Source organism: Symphalangus syndactylus, chromosome 11 (genome assembly GCF_028878055.3).
Source record: "Symphalangus syndactylus isolate Jambi chromosome 11, NHGRI_mSymSyn1-v2.1_pri, whole genome shotgun sequence".
Lineage (NCBI taxonomy): Eukaryota > Metazoa > Chordata > Mammalia > Primates > Hylobatidae > Symphalangus > Symphalangus syndactylus.
In genome coordinates, this window is record NC_072433.2 from 16,736,637 (window position 1) to 16,764,212 (window position 27,576).

The 27,576-nt window shown below is 47.8% G+C and overlaps 1 protein-coding gene across 5 annotated transcripts in view; it reads left to right on the plus strand.

The window, feature by feature from the left end:
• MACROH2A1 (macroH2A.1 histone) overlaps window positions 1-26,344 on the plus strand; it is a 64,540-nt gene extending 38,196 nt beyond the window's left edge. The window contains exons 5-9 of one of the 5 annotated variants that reach the window (XM_055233404.2): window positions 192-299; window positions 7,723-7,822; window positions 14,677-14,766; window positions 17,313-17,487; window positions 25,586-26,344. In XM_055233404.2, coding sequence (XP_055089379.1) covers window positions 192-299; window positions 7,723-7,822; window positions 14,677-14,766; window positions 17,313-17,487; window positions 25,586-25,751 — 639 coding nt within the window. In that variant the 3' untranslated portion in view covers window positions 25,752-26,344. Of the gene's footprint in view, window positions 1-188; window positions 300-7,722; window positions 7,823-9,836; window positions 9,928-14,676; window positions 14,767-17,312; window positions 17,488-25,585 lie in introns of all 5 variants that reach the window. The other 4 variants (XM_055233403.2, XM_055233406.2, XM_055233405.2 and 1 more) reach the window with 4 other exon arrangements.
• Window positions 26,345-27,576: the final 1,232 nt, after the last annotated feature.

Genomic DNA, 27,576 nt, shown 5'->3' on the forward strand with positions numbered 1-27,576 from the left:
TAACACACTCCATAGAACTCTTGTACCTCAAAATGAATCTGAGCTCCCCCTTGGAGAAATGCTGAGAACTGGTTGTGGTTTAGTTTCCTGTTTCCCCTTGGGTGTTAGGGGTGAGGCTTGGGAGCTGCCTCTCTGTTAGGATGCCTGTGTCTGTGTGGCCCACATTCTGACCTTTCCGTCTGTGCAAGAAGAAGCAGGGTGAAGTCAGTAAGGCAGCCAGCGCCGACAGCACGACCGAGGGCACACCTGCCGACGGCTTCACAGTCCTCTCCACCAAGAGCCTCTTCCTTGGCCAGAAGGTAGGCAGATGCGCGGCCTCAGTCTACTTGAGGGCCCCAAGGGACAGATGGGCACAGGCCACCTCCACTGGAAGGCTGGGGGGATCCCGGGGGTCACTCCCAGCCTCGTGGGTAGACAGAGTGGGCTGTGAGCTTTGGGAGTGGCCTCAGGGAGTGCTAAGTGCTGGGGAGGCCACAATGCTGAGGGAGGACCCTGGCAGCTGGGGAAGGGAGACAGTGGTAAAAAAGAAGAGGGCAGGAGGCCCCTGTGGGAGATGGGGACTCTTGGTTAGTCTGGAGGAGGAGCTGCTTCTGTGGGATAAACTGGTCATCAGATAACACCAGCCAAGGAACTAGGCAGAAGTCAAGCCTTGGTGGTGGAAGGTGAACAACCTAGCCGGCAGCCTGCTTGTCCTGGGGGGCACTAACGGTAGAGCCTCAGGTCTGATTCAGGGCTCTACAGGGGATTGTTTTCAGACTGTACTGATGGGTGCACTGGGTTTCTTCACTGAACCACCAGATGACTCTTCCAGCTAATTGTTTGTTTGTTTTAACCATGGGCAATATATTTTCAGCCGCCCCAGTGATGCAACTTTGCCAGGACGCCATGGTTTTGTAAAAGACAATTCACTTTTATTAAAAATAAAAATGATGCAAAGGCTTTTAAGACCTGAGAATGAGAGTTAACTAATATTTCTTTATTGACACCAAAAAAGGGGTGGGAAGAAAGAATTAAGCTCTTCTTAATTTTTTAATCCTATACTTAAAAAATTAAAGGAATGAATTTGACCTTCCAAGTTAATCTGTGTTAGTTTGAATGCGGTAACAAACTTGGATCTGAAGCTGCATCATTTTTAAACCCTCACTGTCAATTTCTTTTGCATCACAGTGACACGGTTCCCTCGCTCACGTCATTGCAAGTTCTCCTCCTACCCCTTTCCCTCTTTCTGTCACTAATTGCACTCTCTCTCATGATGCAATTCCTGTGGTGGACTCTGTGTTCCAGAAAATAACCATTACTGTTTACATTTTTAACCATTCTTTGTATTTTGTATGCATTTTTCAAAAGAAAAAGTAGCACTAGTTGTCATCTTAAGGTCTGGGGATTTGAAAGTTTTTGTTTAAAATATTTTTTGTTCCTTTATAAATTTCGACTCAGCAGTGAAGACAACTGCCTGGGTCTACTTTCACCCCGTAACATATTCCTTGGGTAATGTATTGAAAGTTAACGTGACCCATCCACATTAGTTCCGTTTGAAATACAGAGCAGTTCAGCCCCTGGGGTCACCTTCTCCCTCTTTTCCCCACTCTGCCCTTAGGCACTCCCACCCTGGCCTCTCCCCTCCCTGTGTTCTTGCTACCTCCTGCCAGCCACTCCAAAGGCAGCCTCAGATCAGAATTCCTCATACCTCCCTTGCTGGATGAACTAAAATATTTCCAAAGTAGCAGCAAATATGGCTGTAAAAATGTCCATGCAAAATGCAGATGCCCTTCTTGTTGCTGTGATCTTCTGAAAGAAATGGGATCACGGCCTCCTCTGGGCTCTGTTTGTGAGCCCTGGAGGGGAGGGGGCAAAGGCCACAGACATCTTGCTAGCTTCTCCCAAGAGCCAGGAACATGTCAGCTCTCAGCAAGTCAACTCTTCCTTTTCAGATACACCTGGTCTCAGGGCCAGGCGTCACATGAATAAAAATAAAGTACAGTAGAGTAAAATTTTGGCTAATAATGACTGTTCCCTACTCAGAGTTGGTAGGGTGAGGATACAAAAAGCCATAGAAAAGTACTGATACGCTATAATAAATTACAAACATATCATTTAATGTTATTTTAAAAAATGGAGAATGAAAGCAGTGAGCTTAGCTTAACAGTGAAATTAATGTTCTTATCTTGACTTTTGGAAGGAAAATTTGAAAGGAATGGTTAAGCTGCAACCCAGCATAAAATGGTCAGCCATAAGAGGGGCTGAATGTAGACCCAGACAGACCACCTAGCCTTCTTTCCCATATTACCCCCTTTTTAGTGGTGAAAACAAAACACCAGGCTGCCAAGAAACTGCCCTTCCTGTTTAATGTGCTTGTGACTTTATGACCCAAGATTCTCACATATCCAGGAAGAGGTACCCAAAAATCTAGTGCTGCAGACGCTGTTTAGCAGAACAAACTCCATGTTTCCAAAATAAAGCAGCATCTTAAGTCAGCCTAAGCACCAGTGTTAGAAACTAGGGTTCCAACTGCCCTTTCTGGAACCCTACACCCCTGCAGCATGAGATGGAGTGAGCATTGATACATTAGAGCATTATTTTGAAGCATTACTTTCTGGCTTTTTATTGGCTATTACTGTCAGGTGAAAATCATGGCATATAGTGTAAAAAAGGCAAAAATCATGAAACTAACACAGTTTTTACAAAAAGCACATTTAAAATATTATAGACATTAATTTTGACTTGGATTTTAGGAAATGTTTCAAAAGGGGTACTTTAGAATGGTGACTATATGGTACCCTGTGTCCTGTAAATCTCATTTTTCTATCCGTGACATTGAAACCAGTGCTTGAAGACTGCAAGCAAGCTGGGGTGGAGAAAGGTGATATTGTGCATGCTACAGCCCTGTAAGGCATGGTTGCTAAGCTACTCAGGAAGCATGGCCCAGCCTTACCATTGATGTTAATGATATATTTCACATACTGAAGTCTCAGGAGTCATCACAGCCATTACTCTCTGATTTTGCCCAATGTTCACACACATTGTTGAATTGTTTAAAAAAAGAAATCAGTGCTGTGAATCTGAGCCAACTAAATGTTTTTGCTTTGTGTTCAGGCAAGATTTGCAGCCTTTTTTCAGAGGTTTTAAAATTTTCAGAAAAAACATTTCTACCGTGTCTAATGTGTCAGTGGTAGTAAATGATTTAAGTTTCCTTGGTAGAGTCAGTATTATTTGAAGGAGTTAGGAAGGCAGTCTGAGGCTGTGATGAGTCTCCTTACCTCCCAAATGATCAAGATGGCAACCCCAGCTCGCAGGCTGTTCAAGGCGGGCATAACGTACCATGGGTTTTCTCCCTTTGATCCGCACACCCTTCTCCTGGGGGCTGGAAGAACTGAGGAGAAAGGGAGCTCTTGAAGTTGAAGCATCAGTGAGGGAGAAAAACCATTCACCCCTTCCCCCCACTATGGCTGAGGACTGGCTTCTGAGAGAGTTTAGGAAACTGACAAAGCCATGAAGGAATGGCTCAGCTATCGGCCATCTGGACGTCCAGCAGTATCTATCCATGTCCTTATCTTTGTGGGGCTCTTTCTAGCTGGACGCACTAGATTCTGCTGCCAGGCCCAAGGCCTCTGGAGAAATCCTGCTTGGGCATGCATGCCTGCAGGGAGAGCCACACAGCACAACTGTGAGGGCAGGAGCCAGCCCTGGAGTGTGCCCCAGGGAAGACACAACTCTCAGGAGGAGTCTGGAAAGGGTCCTATGGAAGACATTGCCCTTCTCATTCCCCTCGTTGAAGTGAACTTTGGGGACAGGAAAATAACTGTATTTTAGGTGGTCAGCCAGGCCTCCTTCCTTGTCTGTTATGAGAAAATGAGAGACACCAAAATCTGACAGTTACAGGCTAGATTTAACATACTGCTCAGGCACTATCTTTAACAGTCACTTTCATTAACTAAAATTGGGTTTCTAATCATATTTTTTTAAAAGAACCAAGAAGGAATGTACTATTTCCTGTAGCCAAGTAGGTCAGGTCAGGCAGTCTGCATGTCCATTCAGACACTCCTTCCCTGTTGTCATCAACAGACCGCCTCCTGCCCTGCCCTAAATGGTGGGGGCCAGCCTCCCATCCAGTCAAGGACAGCTTGGCTCTGAGCTGCCTCAGATACAAGCCAGGCCCAGGGCTCAATTTCTGAGCTCTGGCATTTCCATTAACCATGCCTTAAAGGAAAGCAGGCAGGGGCAGTCATTTTATCTGAGTTATATCTGAGGATGTTTGATGTTCAGTTCTAACTCTACATGCCCAGGGGAACCCCAGCACTGGCTTAGGCACTATATAGCACTCAGGGTTAGGGGGCCACACCCACTCTTGCCTTCAAAGAGATTATACTCTGATGAGCGTATACCATGAGTAAAGAACAATGGTTTCCATGGACATCCTCACCACAGGGAAGACTCGGGTACTGCTTGTATCAGAAGCTGGCCCAGCAGAGCCAGTGAGGTTAGGATCGTTGGATCCCAGTGCTGGAAGGGATCTTGAAGGTCCCTTGGCTATGACCCTTTCTGCCAACTGCGCAGCCACGTGGGACCCACTCCTGCTCTGTAACTGGCAGTGCCCTATGGTTACTTTCCTCAGTGGCTAACAGTCTTCATAGCTGCTTTAAATTCCTCAGGCTGTGGTTTAAAACTTAGTTTTCCATCTTTCCTGATGATAGTACAAAGAAGCAGTCACCTTATTCAAATTCTGAAACCATTAATGATCCTTATTCCTCCCAGAAAATCAGACTAATTTTGGGAATTTTTACGGTTCCCAGAAATCTGATTTCCTAACCCACAAGGACCACTTCTCTGCCATGTACTTCAGATGGACACACACCCCTCTGGCTGATAAACCCCACTGGATCTGACCCTGGCTGGTGGGAGGGGACCCTGGGGCCTCCTAGGACTGGACCTCTGTCTTGGCTCTATCTCGCTTATTCATTTGTGACTGGACAGTGGGAGCCTGTCCAGACACATGTGTACCTGGTCCATTTGCACGCTATGCTCATGGGCTTTCTTCTGTATAGTGGAGCTACTGTCTTCGTTCATGATCATCTCACTGTTGGCTTCTGCCCACTGGCCCACTTGCCAAGCTGATTACCCATTTGTCCTTCCAAAGTGCTTGAATTAATTTGTCTTCTCCCCTTCCCATTCTCTTCCCCTGATGCACACATCCCAAGCACACACTTTCTAGTCAAGATTGTTTAAAAATACATATTTGTACACATTTTACAGCAAAAACACTTTTCTGGCTCAGCCACATACCCTGAGGACTTCTGCTGAGCCCCAGTGCATAGCAGAGCATAGTTGGAAAATCACAACTCTAGCCTCATCCACAGATATGAAAAGTGAAACAGCACTTTGTTGGCAGGAAATCCTCAATGCTGAGTAGTAGTGGCTCCCTGAGGTACTGTAGTCTGCACTTCCAAGAGTGGGGCTGCCTCTGGTCAGAAGGGAAGGTAGTGAGTCCAAAGGAAGCTGGGAATTCTCCATGAGCTTGAGTTCTGTTCGCAACTGCTCCCTTCCTTCAGCAAATCCAAGTTTCCCCCAGAGAATCCCATTCCCCTAGACAGAGCAGGTGGTTCTCCCCAGAAGAGAGTCAGATATAGGCCACTGAGGGGGTCTTCCTGGCTAGCTGAAGCAGAGCCCACCAAAACAGCTACTTTTCCAATGAAGCATTTCTGAATATAACACCAGAAGCGTCTATACAATTGGAAAAAATTGTGTGAATGTTAAGGATTGAACATGTATTGTTTTAAACATAGGAATTTATAGATGCCTTAAAAGCATACACATCCACATTACACTGAGTAGATCGAGTCTTTTTCTCCTTTGCCTGCCTTCCTCACCAACCTCCTGCCTCTTCACACTGTGTGGGGTGTGTTTTGGTGGTGTGTGGTAGGGAGTATTGGCTTGAGTTTTTATAAATAGCATTTGCTTGGAGCCAAATGCAGAACTAAATAATAGAGTAAAATCCTTTGCCTTGTTCTAAATCCTGAGAGTTCACTTGCCTTACCCTAAGGCCCCCCACTCTGTGCCCACCCACACCCCTCCTCCCCGGGGGCAGCAGTCAGGCCCCGGCCCCCATGCTGTCTCTTTTCTGTGCCTCTGTCCTGGTGCCAGGGCTCTGAGCTGCTGAGAGCTTCGCTTTGTGAGATCACCCCCATGGCTTCCTTCAGCTCAAGGGTGTGGGTGGCCTCTAAATCACTCTATAGTGCGAGGAGCAATAACCCAGAAAGTCCACATGAATAATACTTGGTCCTCTTCTCTGAGTCTTTAACCAAAAATGAAGTCCACTGCCCTGGCCAGTATTCTTCCTTGGCTGTAGGACAAAACTTAATTCCACAACTGTTTCCTCCCAGAGGATGACTCTTAGTGTAAGCACGTCCCTCTTTGAGAATCTGACTGTTTCTGGGAATCAAAAATGTGGGTTTATATTTCTGATGCTTCTGGAGTGCCAAGTTGTTTGGTTTTGTTTTCAACATAATGGCTCTAGAAATGCAGCAACTTGCTCTGTTGCCAGGAGCTTCCCTGCCAAGTGTCTTGTGCACAGCCCTCTCCTGGGTGAGCTCCTGGACAAAGCCTCATGCCCTGGTAAACCCTGCAGACTGCAGCCACTATTCTGGCCTAGGTCATAGTCTTGAGCACCAGCTCTGCTAGGGCTACTCAGGCATGGCACTTGTCTGCAGGTGTTAGGAATTTATGTTACTGAAGATTGAGCAATGTCGTTGTGAGAGCATGTGCAAGAGCAAGCTTTCCTGCAGGTGCTTGTACCTAAAGAAAAGCAAGGGGAATAGTAGGACCCGGGACAGCAGTCCTAGGCCCATTAATTCCCCTTGCCCCTCTGACAGAATTTCGAACTCAGGATTCTTCGAATACTCAGATGCCAGGGTTGCCATTGTAACAGAATAACAGTGGCTGGGGGACACCCATTCAGTGGCTCTTCAGAAGGAACAAATTCATTGGGTGGATATAATACTTAAGGAAAATGCTCAATAAGCCACCCATTGAGTCTCAGAGCAACCTGACCAACAAGGTGAAAACCATTTAAAAGACACATTGTCTTGCTGGAGAACCTTCCTCCCCTGGGTTTCACCAGGGAACTTCAGCATTACATGACTAATGGGCACGTAAATTAGATGTTACTAAGCAACAGACTATTCTCACTTCTTGCCGCCCTGAGCAGGGCAGGGAAGCCAGCCAGCAGTCACAGTGATGGGGACAGCCTTAAAGGCCCATAGTCACTTGGAAGACAATGGCAGAGCCCTTAGGGGTTTGCCCAAGCCAGGTAGGATGTTAGCACCAGCCTAGCACTCAAGGATGAGGACAGTCACATACACCAGCCCCCAACCCTCAGCAATGAGTACTCATTCTAGGTCCTGATCGCTGCCTTACTTTGGCCCCCAGATCACAAGTCCCTTTAAAGGAAAGCTGATCTCCTCGTCCATCCACTGTGGCTTGTGCTTCCTTTTGCCCCAGGCGCCACCCACAGGCTCTGAACATTCATCCTAGTTTGCTTGCTCCCGCATCCCGAGCAGCATTTGAGTCTTATGTTTGAAATGGGTTCATGTGAGCCAGCAACTCCCTGCTTCCCTTTTGTGCCTCGTGCACTTGGAGTGTCCACTGCCCTTTACCTGTATCCCAAGGCTCCTTCTCTGAGACTTCCCAGCTCTCCTGTTATTTCCCACCTCATGCTTTTCTTTGCAGCTGAACCTTATTCACAGTGAAATCAGTAATTTAGCCGGCTTTGAGGTGGAGGCCATAATCAATCCTACCAATGCTGACATTGACCTTAAAGATGACCTAGGTAATTGGGGACGGGGTTCGGCACCACCAGCTGTCAGATGAAAAGTTATGGAACCCAGAATTTAGGCATTTCATCTTCCCAGACTTTACAGTGGTCAAGCCAAAGTTCCAAATCCAAGATTGATATTTGAGTGTAGACACTGAATATCGACTTACTCCAGGCCATTCCAAGTGTAAACGGTCTGTTTTATTAAGTGTGATTGGCTACTCTCTCCTCAATTGCAAATATATTGCCATCTGAATTCTCTTCCATAATGATCAAACTGACTGCTGGTTACTTGGGGAGGGATTTTTAAACGTGTTGGTTTTTGTTTGTTTTTTTTTTTGTTTTTACTTTAGAACTGAAAAATCTCAGGTAACTACAAAATGATAGTTTCTCCATTTAAACCTTAATTAGAAATGACAAAGCTTGAAAGAGAAGACAAGCCACATCAGTATGCTATTAAGCTGTCTTTAGTCCACAATTTACTGCCATCACTTCAACTTTTTTTTTAGAACTGAAAACAGTATATGACTGAATGCCACCTTCATGAATTATTTGGCTAGAGGATGGTATTAAACAGAAGGGCAATATCTCCAAGTGAGTTCTTATGGAGGAAAACTACCCCAGAGCCATGGTGTCTCCCTGTTCAAGATGGCAGATGGTTCAGGGAAGGCTGAGAGGTGCCCCTCAAGTGTCCTGCCTCTATGGCTTTATCTTTGCATATGTGGCACTGTCAGCTCAATGGCACGACAGGGCTCCTCTGCTGCTCTTCGATGTAGAGGCTTGCCAGGGGAAATAGGCACACAGATGCAGCCTCCTTCCTAACCCTCAACTGCAGTCTATTTTGTATCCCTTGAGCTCTCAGCTTCTGCTGTTTTTGTCAGATAGCAGACTTCCTTACAGGAAGATACACTCATTCCATGAGCCCAGGCCTGACCTACATGAACTGGGTGCAACAGTGGGCTGGAAACATGAGGACTGGACTCAAGAGTGTCCAGCTTGAACTTATTTTCCAACTGCCTTATACAGATACTTAAAAAAAAAAAAAAAAAAGCCACAAGCTAGAAAAAGCAAGGATTCTATCCAAAGCACATTTTATACTAAAATACAAAGGCCAGGTGCAGTGGCTCACACCTGTAACTCCAGCATTTTGGGAGGCTGAGGCAGGAGGATTGAGTGAGGCCAGGAGTTGGAGACCAACCTGGGCAAGATAGTGAGACCTCATCTTTACAAAAAATAAAAAACTTAGCTGGGTTTGGTGACACGTGCCTGTAGTCTCAGCTACTCAGGAGGCTGAGACAGGAGGATTGCTTGAGCCCAGGAGTTCGAAGCTGCAGTGAGCTATGATTGTGCCACTGCATTCCAGCCTAGGCAACAGCAAGATCCTGTTAAAAAAAAAAAAAACCATAAAAATAAGATAGGCTAGAGTAAGAGATGGGCCTGGAAAAATATTGATAGAGATCGGCCCGTATGTTGAGGGGAAAAAATAAAGGCAATCTTCTACATATATCAATACTGTTTTCTGGGTTTTCAAGAGAAATCCCTTGAAGGTAGACAAAATGGTAAATGTCACAAGAATAAAAATCAAAGCCTGCAAGTTGACTGCTGCAGACAGAATGGAGAAACTTGTTGTTTTGGTTGGCCTGATGGTCCACTTTTTTTTTTTTTTTTAAACAGATGCCATGTTTTAGTAGCCTTCTCAGTGGGATGCCAGCTTTATAGGCTTTTGCGAAGTGAAACGGGGCATTCATTTTATTTCTTTTAACCTTTGGAAATGATCTCATGTGTGTGTTTCTCTTTTTTTGGACTTGTCATTCAAATGTTTAATTTAAACATGTCACATTTGATATTCCTCCTCCTCCTGTCCTCACCCCCATCCACATGTGCGCACACTGCGTGGACTGATTGCCCCTTGGGCTCATATGTTGGAATCGACCAGGTAGGCCAGCCCTGCCATTGGGGCGTTAGTAAATGTGCCTGTGCGTGGGTCTCGGTCCAACACAGTTGATATACATTTGTTTACCTGTTATAGTTGCAAGTTGTACAGGCTGACATTGCCTCGATCGACAGTGATGCTGTCGTTCACCCGACAAACACTGACTTCTACATCGGTGGTGAAGTAGGTAATGCCTAGCCGGGTGCTGCCGAGTGTGTGTGTGCATGGTCAGTCGGCCGCTGCAGACAGCTTGATCCTTTGACAGCTATGCAGGGCTGCATTCATTTCACACTTCCAGCTGTCCTGACCCTGTCTCCTGTCCCTGGGTTGTGAACCTGAGTAATAAAGCTAGCCGTCAGCCAGGATGTCATGCATCCTGGCTGATGCAGCTCACAAATGGACATTTCTGGTTTGAAAACTGGTTCAGCAGAATCATTTCTTCACCTGCCCCACAAGGCACAGCTTTGTTGGAGACTGGGTTCGCAGATGGTTTCAGCTGCAGGAACAATACAGTCACATGGACCGAGTGACATCCAAGACCACCTCCGTGCACTCTGAAGAGCAGACAAACACATATGCCTGTGCACAGGTCACCACCCCCACCCCCCTGACCCCCGTCAATCTGTCTCCATGTCAGAAGCACACTTGTTCCTGAAAATGGCCTTAAAGCCTCAGGTGCGCAAGGAGGACCCTTTCCAAATGCTTGCCCACACTTAGGGTTCTCAGACTTCAGATGCATGAAAATCACCTCAATCTGACATGGTATCCTTAGACTACTCATGAGAAACATCATCCCAGACCCAGAAAGCACCTTCCTTTCCCCTGGCAGCTGATAAGGCATTGTTGGTTGATTCCTGGTGTACTAAATAGCTGAGGGTGGCCAAGACAGAGGGCACTTGAGATGCCATATCCTGAGGCTGCAGATTCCTGGCAGGAGTATCAAATAGTGTCCTGCTTTAAGAACACACTGAGGGGGCTGAGGAGGAGGCACCCATGTGTGATAGAAAAAAGCACAGCTTTGGAGCTAGGTAGAAGGAACTGGAATCCTACTGATCATGGGGCCTGGTCAAGTCACTTAACTCCTCAGTGCTTCAGGTTCCCTATCAAGTAATGGTAATGATGGGAATTACATTAAATGTAAGCAAAGCACCTTGTTTTGTAAAGCCTGGCTCATGATTGGTGCCTGCTGTAAGGTATCACTCATGTGTATATATAATTTTTATAGTAAATGTGCTGGTCCTGAGAGCAGCACTCTGAGTGTGGATTCAAATACCAGCTTCCAAAGAGAATGGTTACATTTCCAGTCAGCAGACAGTGAAGTCATCTGGAAGGATGAGGACATCAGGATATTCACAAGGGTCCCAGATGGTAGATGTGCAGTAGCTCACAATCTGTGGCTGCCCGGCTCTGCTTGGCATCACTAGCAAAGACTGCTGTTCAGTCTTCCCCAGCCACTGCAGTTTGGACTAGTCACTCTCCTGGGCATTTTAGATTTTGGACATGGATGGAAAGTCAGAATTTGCCAAGTCTGCCAGGCCAAAATGAAATCGGGCTGTAGGCAGTTAAACTCCCCTTTCACAAGACTTTGGAGGAGTTAAAGAGCTCCAAAGTCAGGCAGCTTAAGGGAAAGATGCTTCCTTTTTAAATCAAATGAAAATTTGATAGAAGGGAAGTACTTATTTAGAGAAAAATAAATGAACAGCTAAGGGCTTGCCTTTGTCATAGCTGGGAGTGACTAAGGCCTGGGTTCATCCTGCCATTCAGGACATTTGGTGAAATGGGAATTATGAAACTTCCTAGGCAAAAGTGTCTTACCCAGGTCCAGGGAGAGGAGAAAGTTGGCCTGCCTGCTGCAGCCTGAGGAAGGCCGTGCCCAGCAGGATTAGCCATGCCAGGAGGCAGAGTTGCAGCTTTGAGATAGGGCTGAAGCCTTGGGGAAGTAACAGGCAGACCCAGCTGTGCCACCCAGAAGAGCCCAGTCCTTCCTGAATTGTGACTGGAATGGGTCTCTTTGGAATAAGGACGGTGCTAATGCTTTACCTCTGACATGTTCGCCTACAACCCATTGATAGGCACAGGGTGGGGAATTATTAGCTTCCAAGCCACAGGAGCAATCTGGGCCCAAAAGCTTGCCCAGGACCCTGGCACACATCACTCACCGACACTGTCACACCTGCAGAAATCCTCAGCAGGTTCAGACACCCCAACTGGCCAAGGCAGAAAGACTGCCAGGTCAGAACCCAGTCTTCCAAAGCCCCCTCAGGGCTTTTCTGCCCAGCGGACCAGTCCAAACCAGTACTGACCCCAGATATCTTTTACAATTCCAACGATAAACCAGATTCCTACATGGCCTCAATTGGTTCCAGCTCCCACTTTGATGTGTGAGAGGAGAAAAGAGGAAGCTAGTAATCACTCCATTTCTCATATTTGGTGTGAAGTCCTGAGACTGCTGGAAGAAGGAATCCGAGTGCAGGAATGCTTAGCCCCAGTGATTAACTTTTACCCATCAAAAGTTCTTTCTAACAGTGAAATAGACCACAGGCCTAGCCTGACATTTGTCCAAGCCTAAATTTTCGCTTAGGCTGTTTTGAACACTGATACTTATGCCTGCTTTCTAAGCATGAAATAATGTTCTTGTTCTCATGGGAGTAACACATGTTTATGCTTGGGGGCAAATAAGCCAATTGCTTTATGATTAACCCTGAAGTTAAGCCTAAAAAGCAAGAGTCTTACAATAAGAGTGTTGACAATATGGTTGAAAATGGGCCTGTTTCTTGTTAAAAAGTACACGTGTGTCTACATGAACATGTGCATACATATGTGTGTGTAGGAGTCAAGTCCTGACTGGGTTGATTGCCTGCAATCTAGGGTTCAGTTTTTAAGTTTGGGAAATGCATTTAAGTGTATTTTAACTTGGAAATTTCACTTTTAATTAAAGCAATATTTAAAAGTAAAAATTTTAAACACTCTTCCTAAGATAAAACACCTTTAATTATAAATCAGCCCATTTTCTTAAATATTTTAGAAAGGAGTTGGTAATCATGATAAAGTAAAAACGTTATTTTATCTTTCAGATTTCTCAGTTCTCACCAAAGAGTTAATTTGATAAAGACTGAAAACCCTAACTAGTCCAGTCTCCAGCATTTTTGTTGCCCTGCCTCAAGCTGGAGAATGGGTTTAAGAGTGAAGGCTAGACTGGGCCCCAGGGGCAGCAGTGTGTGGAATCCAGCTGGTTCCGGCTCCAGATTCCTTTTTCTCAGCTGCAGGGATAGTTTAGGTGAACCTGTATTGGGGTCTCACTCGCCTGGGTTGCGTCCACTTTGTGGTGGTAGAGTTGGGCTCTAAGCCCCCGGCCTGCTTCCTCCAGTGCATGGCCCATTCAGCTGCCACCTCTGATGCTGACTTTACTAGAAACATGCAGCAGCAACAGGTGTGACATTCTCACTCTGCCATTTAAAGCCTGTGCTGCTTTCCAGGACAGGTAAAGGCAGGAGGGCAGTCTGAGATCATGAAGAGTAACACAAAATCCCACCTCAAGGATGCTAAGTTTGTACCACCCTCTCTCGGACACAGCTGAGAGCTCCCCTGGGCTATGGCTGCTGGTCATGTTCATCTGCACACCCCAGGTTTCCTACAGCGGGCGGGGGGTGGGTACAGGCCCACTCCTAGCCATTTAGCCCTGGTTCTTATTTGGGACAAAGCCCAAGCTGTTTACTCTTCTTCCCAGACACCTCCTGGGGTTAGTTCACTCCTGCAGAACAAACATTCAAAGGAGGCAAGTTTCACTAAGATAATTAACCCTAGTCATCGCAGGGTGACTCCAAAGAGAATTTGGGCTGGTGCATTCCAATGCACCTTGACGGTCCCATACCAGAATTGTGCCAGGTGCACCTGGAATTTTCCAAGACAAATGTGAATCTTAAGGGGAGTATTTTGTCCTCTTGTGAGGAAAAGTACTTTAAAACGTGCAACACTGAGGAATCAGAGCTTAAGGAAGACTCAGACCCCATTTTGGCCAAACTTGAAAGGCTGATCTTGTTGCTAACTTTGATTGCCACTTGCTGTCCCACATGAGCATCAACCCAGAGTTCTCATAGGTGTTGGTGATCTTGTTTGGGAACTTGGTTTTCACAGCAGGAATTGATTACTTAGCAAGTGCCCTAATTGAAGAAAACTCATTGCTCCCAACCTCCATTGGCTTTTATAGAAAATCTGGTCCTGAGCATTTAGACATCCTCCTTTCCAAGCTTTTTATACAATACAGATTAATCTTTAAGCTCTGCTTCTGATGTTGCCCTTCTTTACTGAAAACAATTCTGAATCATTAATGTAATTAAGAAAATACCGTCTGAGGCCATTTTTATTTTGTATTTGCATATGACACCAAAGCTGCAAAACAGGAACTAAGCATGGTAATAATGCTGGTCCAAAGGTGGCCAAGTATGAACACTTCCTTCTAGGCCTCCTGCCAGGAGGAGAGCTGGCTTATTGATGGGAGCATTGTATGCTGCTGAAACCTCCTTACTTGGGGGTTCTCCCCAGAGGCAGAAGAAAACCTAAGGCAGGCATTAGTCTTGGAAGCCAGTACCAGCTGGTATCTCATGCCAATGAAAAGCATCCAGGACAAGCATGTTTGCAAAAAACAAGCATGTCCTGTCTCTTTCACATCTCTGGCACATCCATGATCACCCTGAGTCAGACCCAAATAAGGGGCAGCAGAGACAGCCAGGTGAAGCAGCAATGTGAGGGTAGTAACTGGTGATGACAAAGTCCTTCTCAATTTTACTTTACTAACTTAGCCAAGGCTTAGTTCCTGTTTTGCAGCCTGATGGAAATTTAATAGATCATTTGAAGTATGTAATCACCTGACATGCTAAGTGTCTATGTGTGCCAGAGACACAGAATGGGAACCTGACCCCACCCTGTCCTTGTCTAGGAAACACGCTGGAGAAGAAAGGTGGCAAGGAGTTTGTGGAAGCTGTCCTGGAACTCCGGAAAAAGAACGGGCCCTTGGAAGTAGCTGGAGGTGAGGTGGGAAAGCCACAGTGCTTATCTGGTTGTGGCACATGCAGTATTAGGAATGCTCTGTTTTGTGAGAGGGCTTAGAATTCAGAGGTGTGTGGCAGTAGAGCCGCATCTTCAAGATGGAGGCTAAGGACAGCCTGTAGCTTTACATCTTAGAGTTTCATCACATGCAGGTTGTCTGGGAAAATCACCTTTGCTTTTTTTTTATTACTTAAAATAGCTCCTATATGTTTGATGTCTAGATCACAAATTTTAAGAAATTATAGGAGCTGAGTTTGGTACATCTAAGAGCTGAGAGTGAGTGATACTGAGCCATCTGCAAAACTGCTGGTGAGAGATGCAAATTAAAAATCTTCAGCCATCTGTGTTTGTAAGAGGAAACATATAAATACACATTTCTCATTTGCCAATTACACCTTCCCTGGTATAAGGGGAAGAAAACGACTTGGCATCTGATGTGGGGAGAATTATTGCTAAGACCTGGAGGCAGGGTACTTCTTACTGCTTCAGGCCTGAATTTAGGTGGTCATTTGGGGTGTGCAGGACAGAGGACCTCCTAAGGACCTGAGAGTCCAGTCAGTGGAGAGATCCAGCTACCCCACCAACTGTGTGAGGACAGATCACCCACTTCCTCACTTGGGGCTCTGGTTTTCTCCTCTTACTACCCGATTCCAATGCCTATCCTGTCTTTTAAATCCTCTGTTTTAAAAATGAATCTTAAACTCTCTCGGAGGGTCCACCAGGCCTTGCCCCTCTATTCCCAGTGACAAATGACACCCCTTCCGGGCTAGTCTCAGGATCCAGTAGGATTGATTCCCTTTGCTGATCTGTGCCTTTGACCTCTGCTCTGCCACTTCTGTTTTACCTGCAAGGGGCATGACCTACAGGGCTCTAATTATAAAGTTCTCCCAGGCAGTTCCACCAAAGTCCCACATCGTACAAGGGAAGGCATACACAGTTTTAACTACCTAGCCAGGGGCAGCTGGCCTTTCCCCAGGCCCTTTAAAACACCTGTTTGACCAGCCCGCGGGTCCTTTCCCATTGGGGTTCCAGCTTGAGTCCTGCTGGTAGCCCTTGGCACAAGGTCTGGTAGGCAGCCTGGTGCTACCACGTACCAAACTCTGCTGGGGAAACCTCAGCCACAGCAGATGCAAACCCGTTAGGTATAGCATGGTTCAAGATATTTTTGCTTGTTTCAATAACACTTCTTTTGTTCTTGATTTTAAGGGCTATTTTAGAAACTGCTTTAAAATATTTTTGAAAGTATAAAGAGGTGAATAAAACATACTCATGTTCCACTGTGCAAAGATAGTCACTGTTAATGTTTCTTTCCAGTCGTTTTCTATGCATAGTTTAGCCGTGACTTCTCATGGGGACAAACCCACTGGTTTAATTCAACCCCCCATTGTCAGGTTTTTATAGGTCAGCCCAGAGTTCTCAAACCCAGTCACAAAGCAGAGCCAGGACTCAAATTCACACCCTGTGACTGAGCTGTTTCTACTGTACCATGAGACACTACCCACAAATCGCTCCTTCTCCAGTATCTACGACACAACCATAACAAACCATACCCCTTGGACAGATATTCCTTAAAAAAAAAAAAAAAAAAAAAAAAAAAGTTTCAGAAATACCCGACCAAATACAAAAAGTTTGGATGTTTTACTTTAGCAGTGGTGTGGAGACTCTAGTGTGCTCTTGTATAGAAGCGTAGCATGCAGCTAAACCCAGATGCTTCTTTGCAGAGCATCTGTGGACAGGGATTCTGGAACATGCTCTGGGAGACATGGTACTTTGCAGTTTGTGGCAGACCCCAGGCCTGTGTCCTTAGATCTGGCAAGGGAAAGGCAAGTCAAGTCTTTGGTGGAGATGTATAGCTAGAAAGGGGCCCCTCTTCTAGGAAAAGAAAAACACAGTTCCTTAAAAACTAGTCTAATTCTCCCACAAATAAACAGGATCCGTTATTCACACGGTGAGGCCATCCTCAGCAGGGAGAAGACAGTGGCAGAGTGGAGATGCTGGTCAGGTTGCTTAGCAGATAATTTAAAGCAGTTGCTTTCCTAGTAGCTTTGTCCTGAATTGGGTCTGGGAGATTTAGAGAAAACATCATAGTAGAGACAAATACATCATATTGGTGTGCAAGTCGATAATTAGCACACCAGTCGACTTGAAGAAGAAGGGTTGGAAACCCAAAACAATTATTTTGAGGCTGCAAATGTTCTGACACGTTGAGTTGAGTTTGCGTTCAGTTGAGTTTGATGGGTAAGGCTCTGCCTCTGGGAGAACCGTGTATGCTTTCTGAAAGTGGAGAGAGGCTTACTACGAACTTGGTCAAAATTCCTGGTGGTGACACATCATAATGCCAACTTTCCAAGGGTGTGGCTTGGCTCCAGCTCACGTTGGAATCACAACGCAGCAGACAGCTGTGGAACTCCTCAGACACAGGCCATTGGAGGGCCCAGAAAGATGTACCGTGGCAGGGGAGTTTGGCATCTTGTGCTTTGCAATGAACCAGAGCTCACTGTTTCTGTTTCATCCCCACACCACTAGCTGCTGTCAGCGCAGGCCACGGCCTGCCCGCCAAGTTTGTGATCCACTGTAATAGTCCAGTCTGGGGTGCAGACAAGTGTGAAGAACTTCTGGAAAAGACAGTGAAAAACTGCTTGGCCCTGGCTGATGATAAGAAGCTGAAATCCATTGCATTTCCATCTATCGGCAGCGGCAGGTAGGGGCACATGCTTGTTACATATCAGTCATGGGTGTGTCTCTCTGTGCACATATGGCCCATAATTGTGGTGCTCTCATTCTGTGCAAGGCCCGCGGAGGCTGCCTTAACCAAGGAGACCAGAAGCACGACATAGGGAAGAATGCACAGACATTAAATGATGGTGAGGGTCAATTAGAGAGACCCAAATCCCAAGGCTGATATAAAACTTCAGTTTTGATAGCAAATGTCATCACAGAAGGGGACCCCAGTGTGTACTGGGACCACAGAAATGGCGCCTCAGAGAGTAAGTTTTGAAGGGCACAGCGACGTGGGTGGAGATCTGGAGGTGTGAATACAGGGATACAAATGAACAGGTTGGCTGTCTCAGAATAAGTCTATAGCTGTGTTATGGTTTGTCCCCCAAACCACAGTATTCTTTGGATAAAGCCCTCTGCCCCTTTCCTTTCTACTTACAAGCATATTTCACCTCCTGAGAACCTCCATCTCTACCTGACTCACTGTCTTACTGCCCTAGGGTAACCCTGCTGGCCTGCTAATGAGGTAATGAGACCTGGTGGAATGGAATGGGGAATTATGTGAGATTTAAACAGGGCTAGGCCCTACTCCACTTCCTGTCCCAGAAAATCCTCAGGGAGACTCACCAAGGTCTTCACGAGCAACACAATTGCCCCTAAGACATACACATACCCAGAGGACCACTACGGGAGAAGTCTAGTTTTTCAACAGCTGATGATGCAGGGTAGGGCTCGGGGCAACCCCCCAATACCTACCTGGTTGTACACCCCACACATATCAGCAAATAACCTATCAGGTTGGAACAGCACTGCACTCTGGCTTAGGGGTCAGGCCTGGAGTTGCGTCCTGGCTTGGCCACTAACCAGGTGAGTGATGACATGTAAATTAACCCCCATTCTGAGAAGTTGGCATAATAATCCCCCCATGCAGTATCTCAGGGTTGCTCTAGAAATTAAAGGAGCTCTTAGAAGGCAGAGTGCTTTCAGAAGTGTGTCCCATGATGCAGACATGAGGACCAGTCAGGGCAGAGCCACCTCTGAGATTGTGTCCCACTGCCCATTGCTATGGTCCTCCCTACCAAGGGTCTAAGTCCAAGGCCTCTGGAAGGCTCGAGGTCTGCATTGGGCACTGAAGCAAAGAGAAACTGGCCTCTAGAGGCTGCAGCTGTTAACAACTTGCGCCCAAGAGGAGCCATAACCTGAGGTTCTGTATTGGCAGGTGGCTTGCTTTGGACAGAGTACCTGCCACTGCTCCTGGGGCTTCCCATCCCAGCTTGTGAACCTTCTGGGATCTCTGCCCATCAGCCCCTCCCAGCACCCAAGGAAGACAGGGCTGTGCAGCACCAACTGCCTGTGACCCTGCAGGCTGTCCCTTCCTTCTGGGCGAGCCTGAGCAACAGTCCTCAGAACCATGTCCTGAACTGATAGATAGCTGCTGTCTCCAAAGCACTTTCCTTCCAAACTTTTGAGAGGATAGAGAGTAGATTTTGCCATTTTCTGCTTAGGCAGGCCTCTTGATTTTGCCTCCTGCATGCTGCCATCACTGAGGTCCCACACCTCAAGACTGGTGGCAGAACTAGTACAGAGTGGGCTTCCTGTCACTTGACATTCTGCCTAGCAAAAGGCCTTGCCCACAGGCAGATGGGCACTGCCACCATTCCCCAGGGCTTTCTATAGCCAAGGCCATGTGTGACTGGCAGGACCCACCAGTACCAGGATCTGGGGAAAGATCTCTGGTTGTGCCTGCACCTTCTCTAGGGCCTGTATCACTGCCCGCCACCCGCCGCTGCCCCCACTTCTCCCAGTCAAGGGCAAAACAGCAGAATGAGCATTTCCCCAGCAACCTCTCACCAGTCGTTGAGCTATGGGCAGGCTTGCCTCCTCCTTCCCTGGCCTCGCATCTCTGGGCTGTCTGGTCCTGGGGCTCTGAGTGAGGCCCCTCAGCTCTCCTGTCCTGTGTGACCTTTGGTTAAATGAATCAACCTCTCTGCCGTGGTCTGCCTTATCAGCAAGTGAGGCTATAGGGACTGCCCATCCTAACAAATGGTTCTGAGGCTCAGTTAATTAGTGCTTCAGATGCACTTTGATCTGCTCTGATGAAAGGTGCTTCCGAAGAGGGAGGCAATAGGAAACTTTATTGGAGGTAATAATTTCACACCCTTTCATATGGGTATTGGGAAATTTTTAATTGAAGCATAAAAGTAATTCTCATAAAAGAGCATCTGTTATTACAAACTTATTTACATTTTTCATGGAGTAAAAAGTAGGAATAAAAATAATCAATTGAAAGCTTGAAGGGGGGAAGTGCCGAAGGCAGCACATGTGTACAGCTACCCAGGCCACATCTGCCAGGCAGACCTCACCCCATAGAGCTGTGTAAACAGCTGCCCTCTCTTTCATGAGTAAAAAAAAATGGGATTACACCACAGCCGGCCAGTAAATCACAGTGGGTTTTAGGAGGGGAAATAAAACAGCTTGTTTGTTGCATCCAGTGTCTCTGGCATGAAAGTAAGGTTGGAATTAAAACAGTATAAAGGTAAGCATGTTGGGAAAGAGCCATTGGTAAAGGATCACTCTCTCAGCTGAGGCCCGGCGGCACAGCCTACATGGAAGATGACCATAACCACACCTGTGTGATGGCTCCCTCCAGCCTGTCGGCCTTGCTGGGGGCAAGTGAGTCCCTGGCATCTGGACATCCTGTCCTCAGCCATTCTGGTCACGATATTTATGGATACCCCCACTCCCTCAGCTCTGTTTCACATTAGGGGTGACCCCTCTCCAGAGGGGTAGTACCTAGAGAATACTAGTTAGGGGCTTTGATTAAACTTTCCTTAGATTTATGAGCTTAAAAGGAAAAGCTGGTTTATTTTTTTCAAGCTACTATTTATGGGTATGTGTTGAGCCCCAAGCACTGTGCTAAACCCTTTATCTGCATTATCTCACAGCAGCCCTACAAGGTGAGCAGCGTTATTCCTTTCAAGGGCAAAGAAACTGAAGCATAGGAGGGGTTAAGTAACTCATCTGAGGTCACTCAGCTTGTACTTGGTAGAGTGAGAATTTGATCAGAAGCCCTTGGCTTCAGAGCTGTTAGGCTCATGAAACCCCTGCCTCCCATCTCCATTGGTCAGCCAGACCCCAGGTCCCACCTCCTCATCCTACCACAGGACTGCCCCCTGCCTGTGTACTCTCTGTGCATAAAACACTACCTGGGAACTCCCTGACCTGCCCGAGTATATGCCATCAGCCTCTTTCCCCTCCTAAGCATTGGCTTCAGAGGCGAGATAAAAGGACAGAAACTCAAGAGACCTTTGAATGGGGGAGAATTTTTCATTTACCCAAAGCCTGGGAGCCTGGAGTGAGAGGCCAGTTTGGGGCTTCCCCACCCCCTCTCTAGCTGCAGAGGGCACAGCTCAGGGGAGTGGTGGCCGCATCACCATCGCTTCTGAATGTTCTCCCTCCTGTATACCATTGCTCTCGGCTCAGGATCCTGATTACTTGGATCAAAGTGGCCTGTGGCTGGGGCAACTTCAAACAACCTGCCAATTACTAAAAAATGGTAAAGGCCTAAGAGCAGCCCACGGCACAGTGCGAGGGGGACCTAATCTTAGCAGAAGAATGTCTATACCCTAAGTGACAGACAAAGAATACCAGAATCCACCTCTACTCCTCCCCAGCCATCAAGGGCAAGCTCGCAGTCTGTCTGCTCCAGAAAAATCTCCCTGGACTCCCAGGATACAGCCTCTTCCCGCTGTGACTCTTTGAGGTCCCTAATGAACTCCCAGCCTGGATTTGCTGCATACCTGCCTGGCCCCAGCCCTGGAAGGTGAGCTCACTGAGAGCAGGGGTGCTTGGTGAAGTCTCACTCAAGGAGAGGGCTGAGGAGAGCTGGGATGTCGTCCTCTGCATGTCCAGACAGGACCGTGGGACAAGCATCCAATGTGTACACCTCCAGCCATTACTGAGGAGGCTGACCCAAGAGGGCATCTTGCACTGGCCCTGGGAAACTGAGGTCCAGGACTCTTGGGAAAGGCAAAGGGCATTACAGACACAACTGGAGTTGTCTCTTTAGTCTGCTTAAGGTCCCAGCCCTATGGTGTAGGAAACACTTGACTCCAGAGGAACTTAAGGAACATGCCATAAACACAACCCACAGGCCAGGTCAGGGGCTGAAGAGAGAGTGGAAACAACACAGTGCACTCATCTCCCGGGTGGGGCTGATGGTGGCCGCAGTACTGGCAGCCTCATCATCACTGCATAGACCCCTGAAACACCTAATTTCTAGTGGAGGAAATTAATGCTTAGAGAGATTAACACCCTGGCCCAAAGCAGCTGGGATTCAAACCCAATTCTGACTCGAGTGGAAGCCCTTAGCCCCTCTTGCTCTGCGGCATCTGATCTGAAAGGTAGGCAGTGCAGCTGTAGGACAGAGTGGCTGGCACAGAGGCCAGGCCAGGCCAGGCAGGAATGGCTATTCAGAGGGGCCGTGGTTATGCAAGTAGCAGGTGAACCCAGCTGAGAAGCCAAAGATGCGACACCAGTGGGCATGAGTGCTCCCGAAAGCAGTCAGTCAGTACTGCGCCGGGGAGCCTCTGTGTAGCCCCTGCTGCTGCATGCCCACAGTCACGGCCAGCAGCTCTCTGGGGTCTGAGGCCAACATTGTTAGCACTGTGTAACTGCAAGGACAACAGCAGTCACCCAGTCACAGCTATCCCAGGGACAAGGGGGGAGGAGGCGGGTTTCTACTGCATGAGCCTTTTAAAAGACCCTTCAAAGCCACCTACTTTATAGACACAGCTCCTCTTAACTGAAGACTCAGTGCCATGCCCTGGTGCTTTGCATTTTCTTGTCCCAGACTCTGACTCCATTTCACAGGATGGGGAAACATGGCACGGAAGTGGGACCACAACTGAAATCCTGTGTGACTCTGGGAAATCCTGAGCTCTTAACCACTCTGCTTCTCTCCCCTGGAGGGAGTAGGGCTGTCAGGCCACCCATGCCTCAGAGGCAGACCTGGGTCTGACCTGCCCCAGCTGCTGCATGTGCCACTGCTGCCTCTGTCTGGAGGCTGCAGGGCTGTGTGTGGAGTGCTCTTGCAGGGCATCCACCTACACGTTCCATTTTGCTACAGGCATTCTAACTGGCAGCAAGACATTTTGAGGCCCACCAGAAAATGTTAGGAAAGCCATTACCTCCGCCATTCCTTCCTGGCAGCCTGCGCAGTCCAGAGCAGCCACAGTCCCATAGTAGGGTTTCTTCCTTAGGCTGTAGCTTCCTAGGACAGAGGGATGGATTTGTCAACAAAGGGTTGTCCTGGAAACAAATCCAGACTCATGTTCACCCACCAACAACCTTGAAATGCTTGCAAGGCCAGAGACATTCCAGTGGAACCATCTGCTATTAATGGGACAGTAGGCAGGTGTGGGCACTGCAACTCTAAAACATTTGATACTGACCTCTCTCCCCCACTTGCAGATCCTAAACATCTGGGTCCACCCTGCCAGCTTGGATTATAAAGTCCATGCTGGCTATTTGTAGAACAGCAGTTCTCAAAAGCTGCTAGACCTGCTGAATCAAACTGTTGTGTTTTGACAAGCTCTCCAGAGTTCTGATGCAGGCTAAAGCTTGAGAACTATTGATGTAGAGGAATAGAAAAGAATATTTCCTCACTGAAAGTCACATACCCTTTTGTAAGGGTCCAAGGCAGAGGCAAGGAAAGCCCCAGGAGGGGTCTGTGTCAGAAAGCACTGGTCACAGGCAGGAGTGACTGGCACACTTTTGGTGTGTTCCAGGGAGACCCCTTGGGACCTCCTAGTCAGCATGGCACAGCATGGGCATAGGCCAGGCCACACTGTGTCTGCATCATACCACGTCTCACCTAGCTTGTGTGGGATGTAGCTAACCGTTGGAGACAGCTGCCTGGGCATGCAGCCCGGCTGCAGCTACAGAAGCCCTACCCCAGGGCTAGCTCAGCTAGGCAGAGCATCAGGCCACCTGACAGCTGCTGTTTGCAGTAGCTCCACAGACCCCCAGCCCAGCCCAGCCCAGCCCAGCCCAGCTCCCTGTGCACGTGTGAGGCTGAGACAGGCAGGAGGGCACCTCACTGCAGGGACCTTGGAGCTGGCAGAGCATGGTCTTGGGCTTCACATGCAAAATGCAGCTCCTCTCAGCACTCTGCAGCCCCCGTTCATCCAGGTCACATCCACAGACTGGGCTCTGCCTGCTCCAGAAGCCCTTGGCCCAAGTACAGGCTGCAACAGGACCGAGGAGCCCAGCCCACAGTTGGAAGCTACCTGAGCTGCTGGAAAGATGCCCCACCAAAAATGGAAGATTGAGTTTATCTATCTCCTCAAGCAATTCCCAGTGTGGCTCATTCCAGATAACCTGTCCTCTGTGCTCCTTGACTCCTGTGAATATAGTCAAGGCAGCTCTGCCTGGTGTGGGCCAAGATTTCAGATCTGCAAACAGCACTGGTGCCAGAGGAACGACCTTCCCGCTCTCAGCAGAGCCCTTTTCTTTCACTGTACATGCCACCATCCATCCAGGCCCACCTATTAGTCTAGAATCACCAGGGTCTCCCGGGAGGAAGCTGTGCAGGTCTAACACCACTCTCGTGGCCAGAGCGGCTCTGGAGGTCTGACCCCTCTCATGGGAAGAGTTGTATGCACTGGCTGCTCTGTGGGTGTGCTCTGTGGCTGAGGAGCTGCCGCCTGTGTGTGAAGGAACCCTGGGTTGCCCCCCATTAATTGCCCGCAGGCTCCTTCACATAGGCTGGGGGCACATCTCTTGTCTTCTAAGAGTGAACTCCACTCCTGAGGCATCCAGAAGCCCCTAAGTCTCCACAAGCCAGGTGAAGCCATGTGTGGTCAAAAGCAAGTAACAAGAGGGTTTCCCCTGTGGCTGTGAAATGCATTGTACACTGTCAACAGTGGACCGCTGAGATGTTCGTCCGCTGAGATGTTCCAGGGCCAAGCCAGGAGGTTCAGAGTGCACAGGCATGCAGTGAGTGAAGCTAGCAGTACTACAGTAGATACCCAACTTACACCTCTAGAAACCCCTCCACCTGGCAGCAGGTGCCTCATGTGAGGGAGAGCTCCAGCTGAAATAGGCGGGCTGGCCTAGCACTTCGGACACCAACACGCCCACAGGCTCAGGCGGATCTGTGACTGTAGATGTGCCAATGAACAAAGAGCTACCCATGAGAGCTGGCCCCAGACTCACCCGTAGTATCAACTGTAAAATGGGACCAGTAAGGGATGTGAATCCAGGGCCACTGGCTCAAAACCCAGGTTTTCACTAGACTAGGCAAGCTGCTCATCTCCTCCTGGATCCCCTGGGCTACCCACATGCCATACTGACCAGGAGCAGCCTCAGGCACACCACAGAGCAGTGAGGGCCAGTCTTGCCAGTCCTGATTTCACATTTTTAAGTCCAGAGCACCTACCTCCAAAAATTGCCACATGACATTTATTTGAAGTGGAAATGTGTGTGGATTCAAACACATTTGGCTTGGAAACTTGGATGATAGCCCTGAGTTGAAGAGCCCACAGCTCCCTGCGTTCTGGCCTCTGGGGTGATACTGCTGGTGTGTGTTAGAGGGTGGATTCCTGGGCAGTGGCCCCTGGTGTGAAGGGGTAACTCTTCTGCGTGGGTGGATAGAGGTCAGTGCCTTCCCAGAGAACCTGCAGCCATCCCCTGGGGCTGACATCGAGAGCCTGGGCTATGGCTCAGGCACTGTGCTAGTCAAAGGTATGACGGAAAAAGAAAATCAGGAGCTCACACTGTACTTCGGGGGCTTAATGCACACCACAAAACACTATTCTGTTTGCTGGCTGCTGCCTTCTCTAAAAGCACATAGCACATCCTTCTGCAGGTGCCAGCTCTCTGCCCAGTTGTCTGTCCCCCATCCCATCTTCTGGGCACTGGGCTTTCCCGCGCTGGTGTACAAGCAGACACGGGGCTCAACAGGCACTGACCCAACACAAGGCAAGCTGCAGCACAGAGGGAGGTGGCCTGTAGGGTGGGGCAGGTCCTGCAGCCCCCGTGGCATCCCAGTTGCTGAGTGCTTGTCTTCTCTTCTCCAGGAACGGTTTTCCAAAGCAGACAGCAGCTCAGCTGATTCTGAAGGCCATCTCCAGTTACTTTGTGTCCACAATGTCCTCTTCCATCAAAACGGTGTACTTCGTGCTTTTTGACAGCGAGAGTATAGGCATCTATGTGCAGGAAATGGCCAAGCTGGATGCCAACTAGGCTGAGCAACAACAGAACCAGCTGCACCATGTACCCCACCTCCAATTTAAAAGAAAAAAAAAAAATCCCCTTCACTCCTACTGGGAGGTGGGACCCCTTTCATTTTCAGTTTTGCTCATCTAGGGAAAATAAGGCTTTGGTTTCCAGTTTAATTGTTTTTGACCTTCTAAAATGTTTTTATGTTAGCACTGATAGTTGGCATTACTGTTGTTAAGCACTGTGTTCCAGACCGTGTCTGACTTAGTGTAACCTAGGAGATTTTATAGTTTTATTTTAATGAAACCCTGATTGACGCACAGCAGTGGGGAGAACAGCGTCTTTTACCTGTCACCGAAGCCAGGAAGCCCGTTTGTAACCGTGTGTTGTGGTGCTTTATCGTACACCCAGTGGCGTTCTTTCTACTCTAATGTTCTTTTTGTTTCCCCCCTCAGAAGAATCATGAATTTGCAACAGACCTAATTTTTGGTTACTTTTTGTCTTATTGATGGATTTGAAAACGAAAGATTTAAAAAGGCAAAGCAGAATCTGTTGTCCTTAATTATATTTGCAATTTGGAATTTGTGTGAGTTGAGTTAGTAAAATGTTAAACTGTTGTTGTGACTGGTGTGTTTCAGTTATTGTGCCCCTGAGTCACAGGTCTTAAGTCGGCTTCTGCAGTCACAGGATGTGGGGGCAGCGCAGTCCATCCCCCTCAACCCCCACCCTGCTCCCACAACTCCTTGGATGCTCCACAGTGTTCACTGCAACCTGGGTGGGTGTGGGCCATCTGCTGGCCCCAGTGGTTTGTACAGAGAATTTTTATAAAGTCTCACCTTTTGGTTCTGTGTGACCATTGGGCCAGGGTGTTGTCCCCATTCCCCATTCCACAGATGAAGGAGGGAGTGTATCCAAAGCCGTGCAGGTGATTTTGTGGCAGGCTCCAGACGCTGAGCCCAGCTCTCTCCTACCACTGTCCCCTTCTGACAGTCTGTGGCTTAGGGCTGGGCCTGGCCACTTGCTGATGGAGCTTCTGGAGCCTCATTCCCTCTGCCGAGGCTGCTGGGTCTGTCATCCCTGCAGGACAAGATCCCTCGCAGAAGGGTGCCTGGACCTTTCCAAGGACAAGCCGCCACAGCCAAGGCTCCTGGGATGTGCTGGCAGCTTTCACGTGCCTTCTCACCGCCAAGGCTGTTGAGGGATGTTGATTATCTAGGAAGACCTCAGCCAAGCCAGAGTAGCTAAAATATGTGTTAGCAAAACATAGACACTCTGCTTCAAAGGGCACTTACACCTTAACCTAAATTTGCCTAAAATACACAGAAGACTTTCCATCTCTTGAAAGAAAGAGGAAAAAAGAAAAGAGAAAGAAATAAAAGAAAAGAAAGAAGCCTGCGTCTAAAGCAGACTTTAACCAGGAAGAAATATGCAGTCCACTTCATATCATGGATGAATGTAAAGGATCATTTTTCCTTCCCAAACTGTGCCTAATACAAACTCTTCAAAACAGAAGGTCCTAGACCATCACACAACCAGTCTTTTCCATGAAAGGCAAAGATTTCCAACTTAAACCTGAAAGATGATTTTTCAAAATTTTATCTGAACATAAGGAGTTATGTTACATTTCGTTTCCAAGATCTTTGCTGGGTCTAGATTATGTATTCCTATTTCTTGATTTGAAATGAGAGAGAATGGTGGGGGAGGGGGGGGAATGCATTATCTTTTTAAGAAGCTGATCTTAAAATGATACCACTACATAGTTAATACCAGCAAACTGCTTAGTCAAACCATACTATGCGGCCCTCTACCCAAGAGCATTGTTTGTGCAGGTAGGATCTGCAGTGTGGAT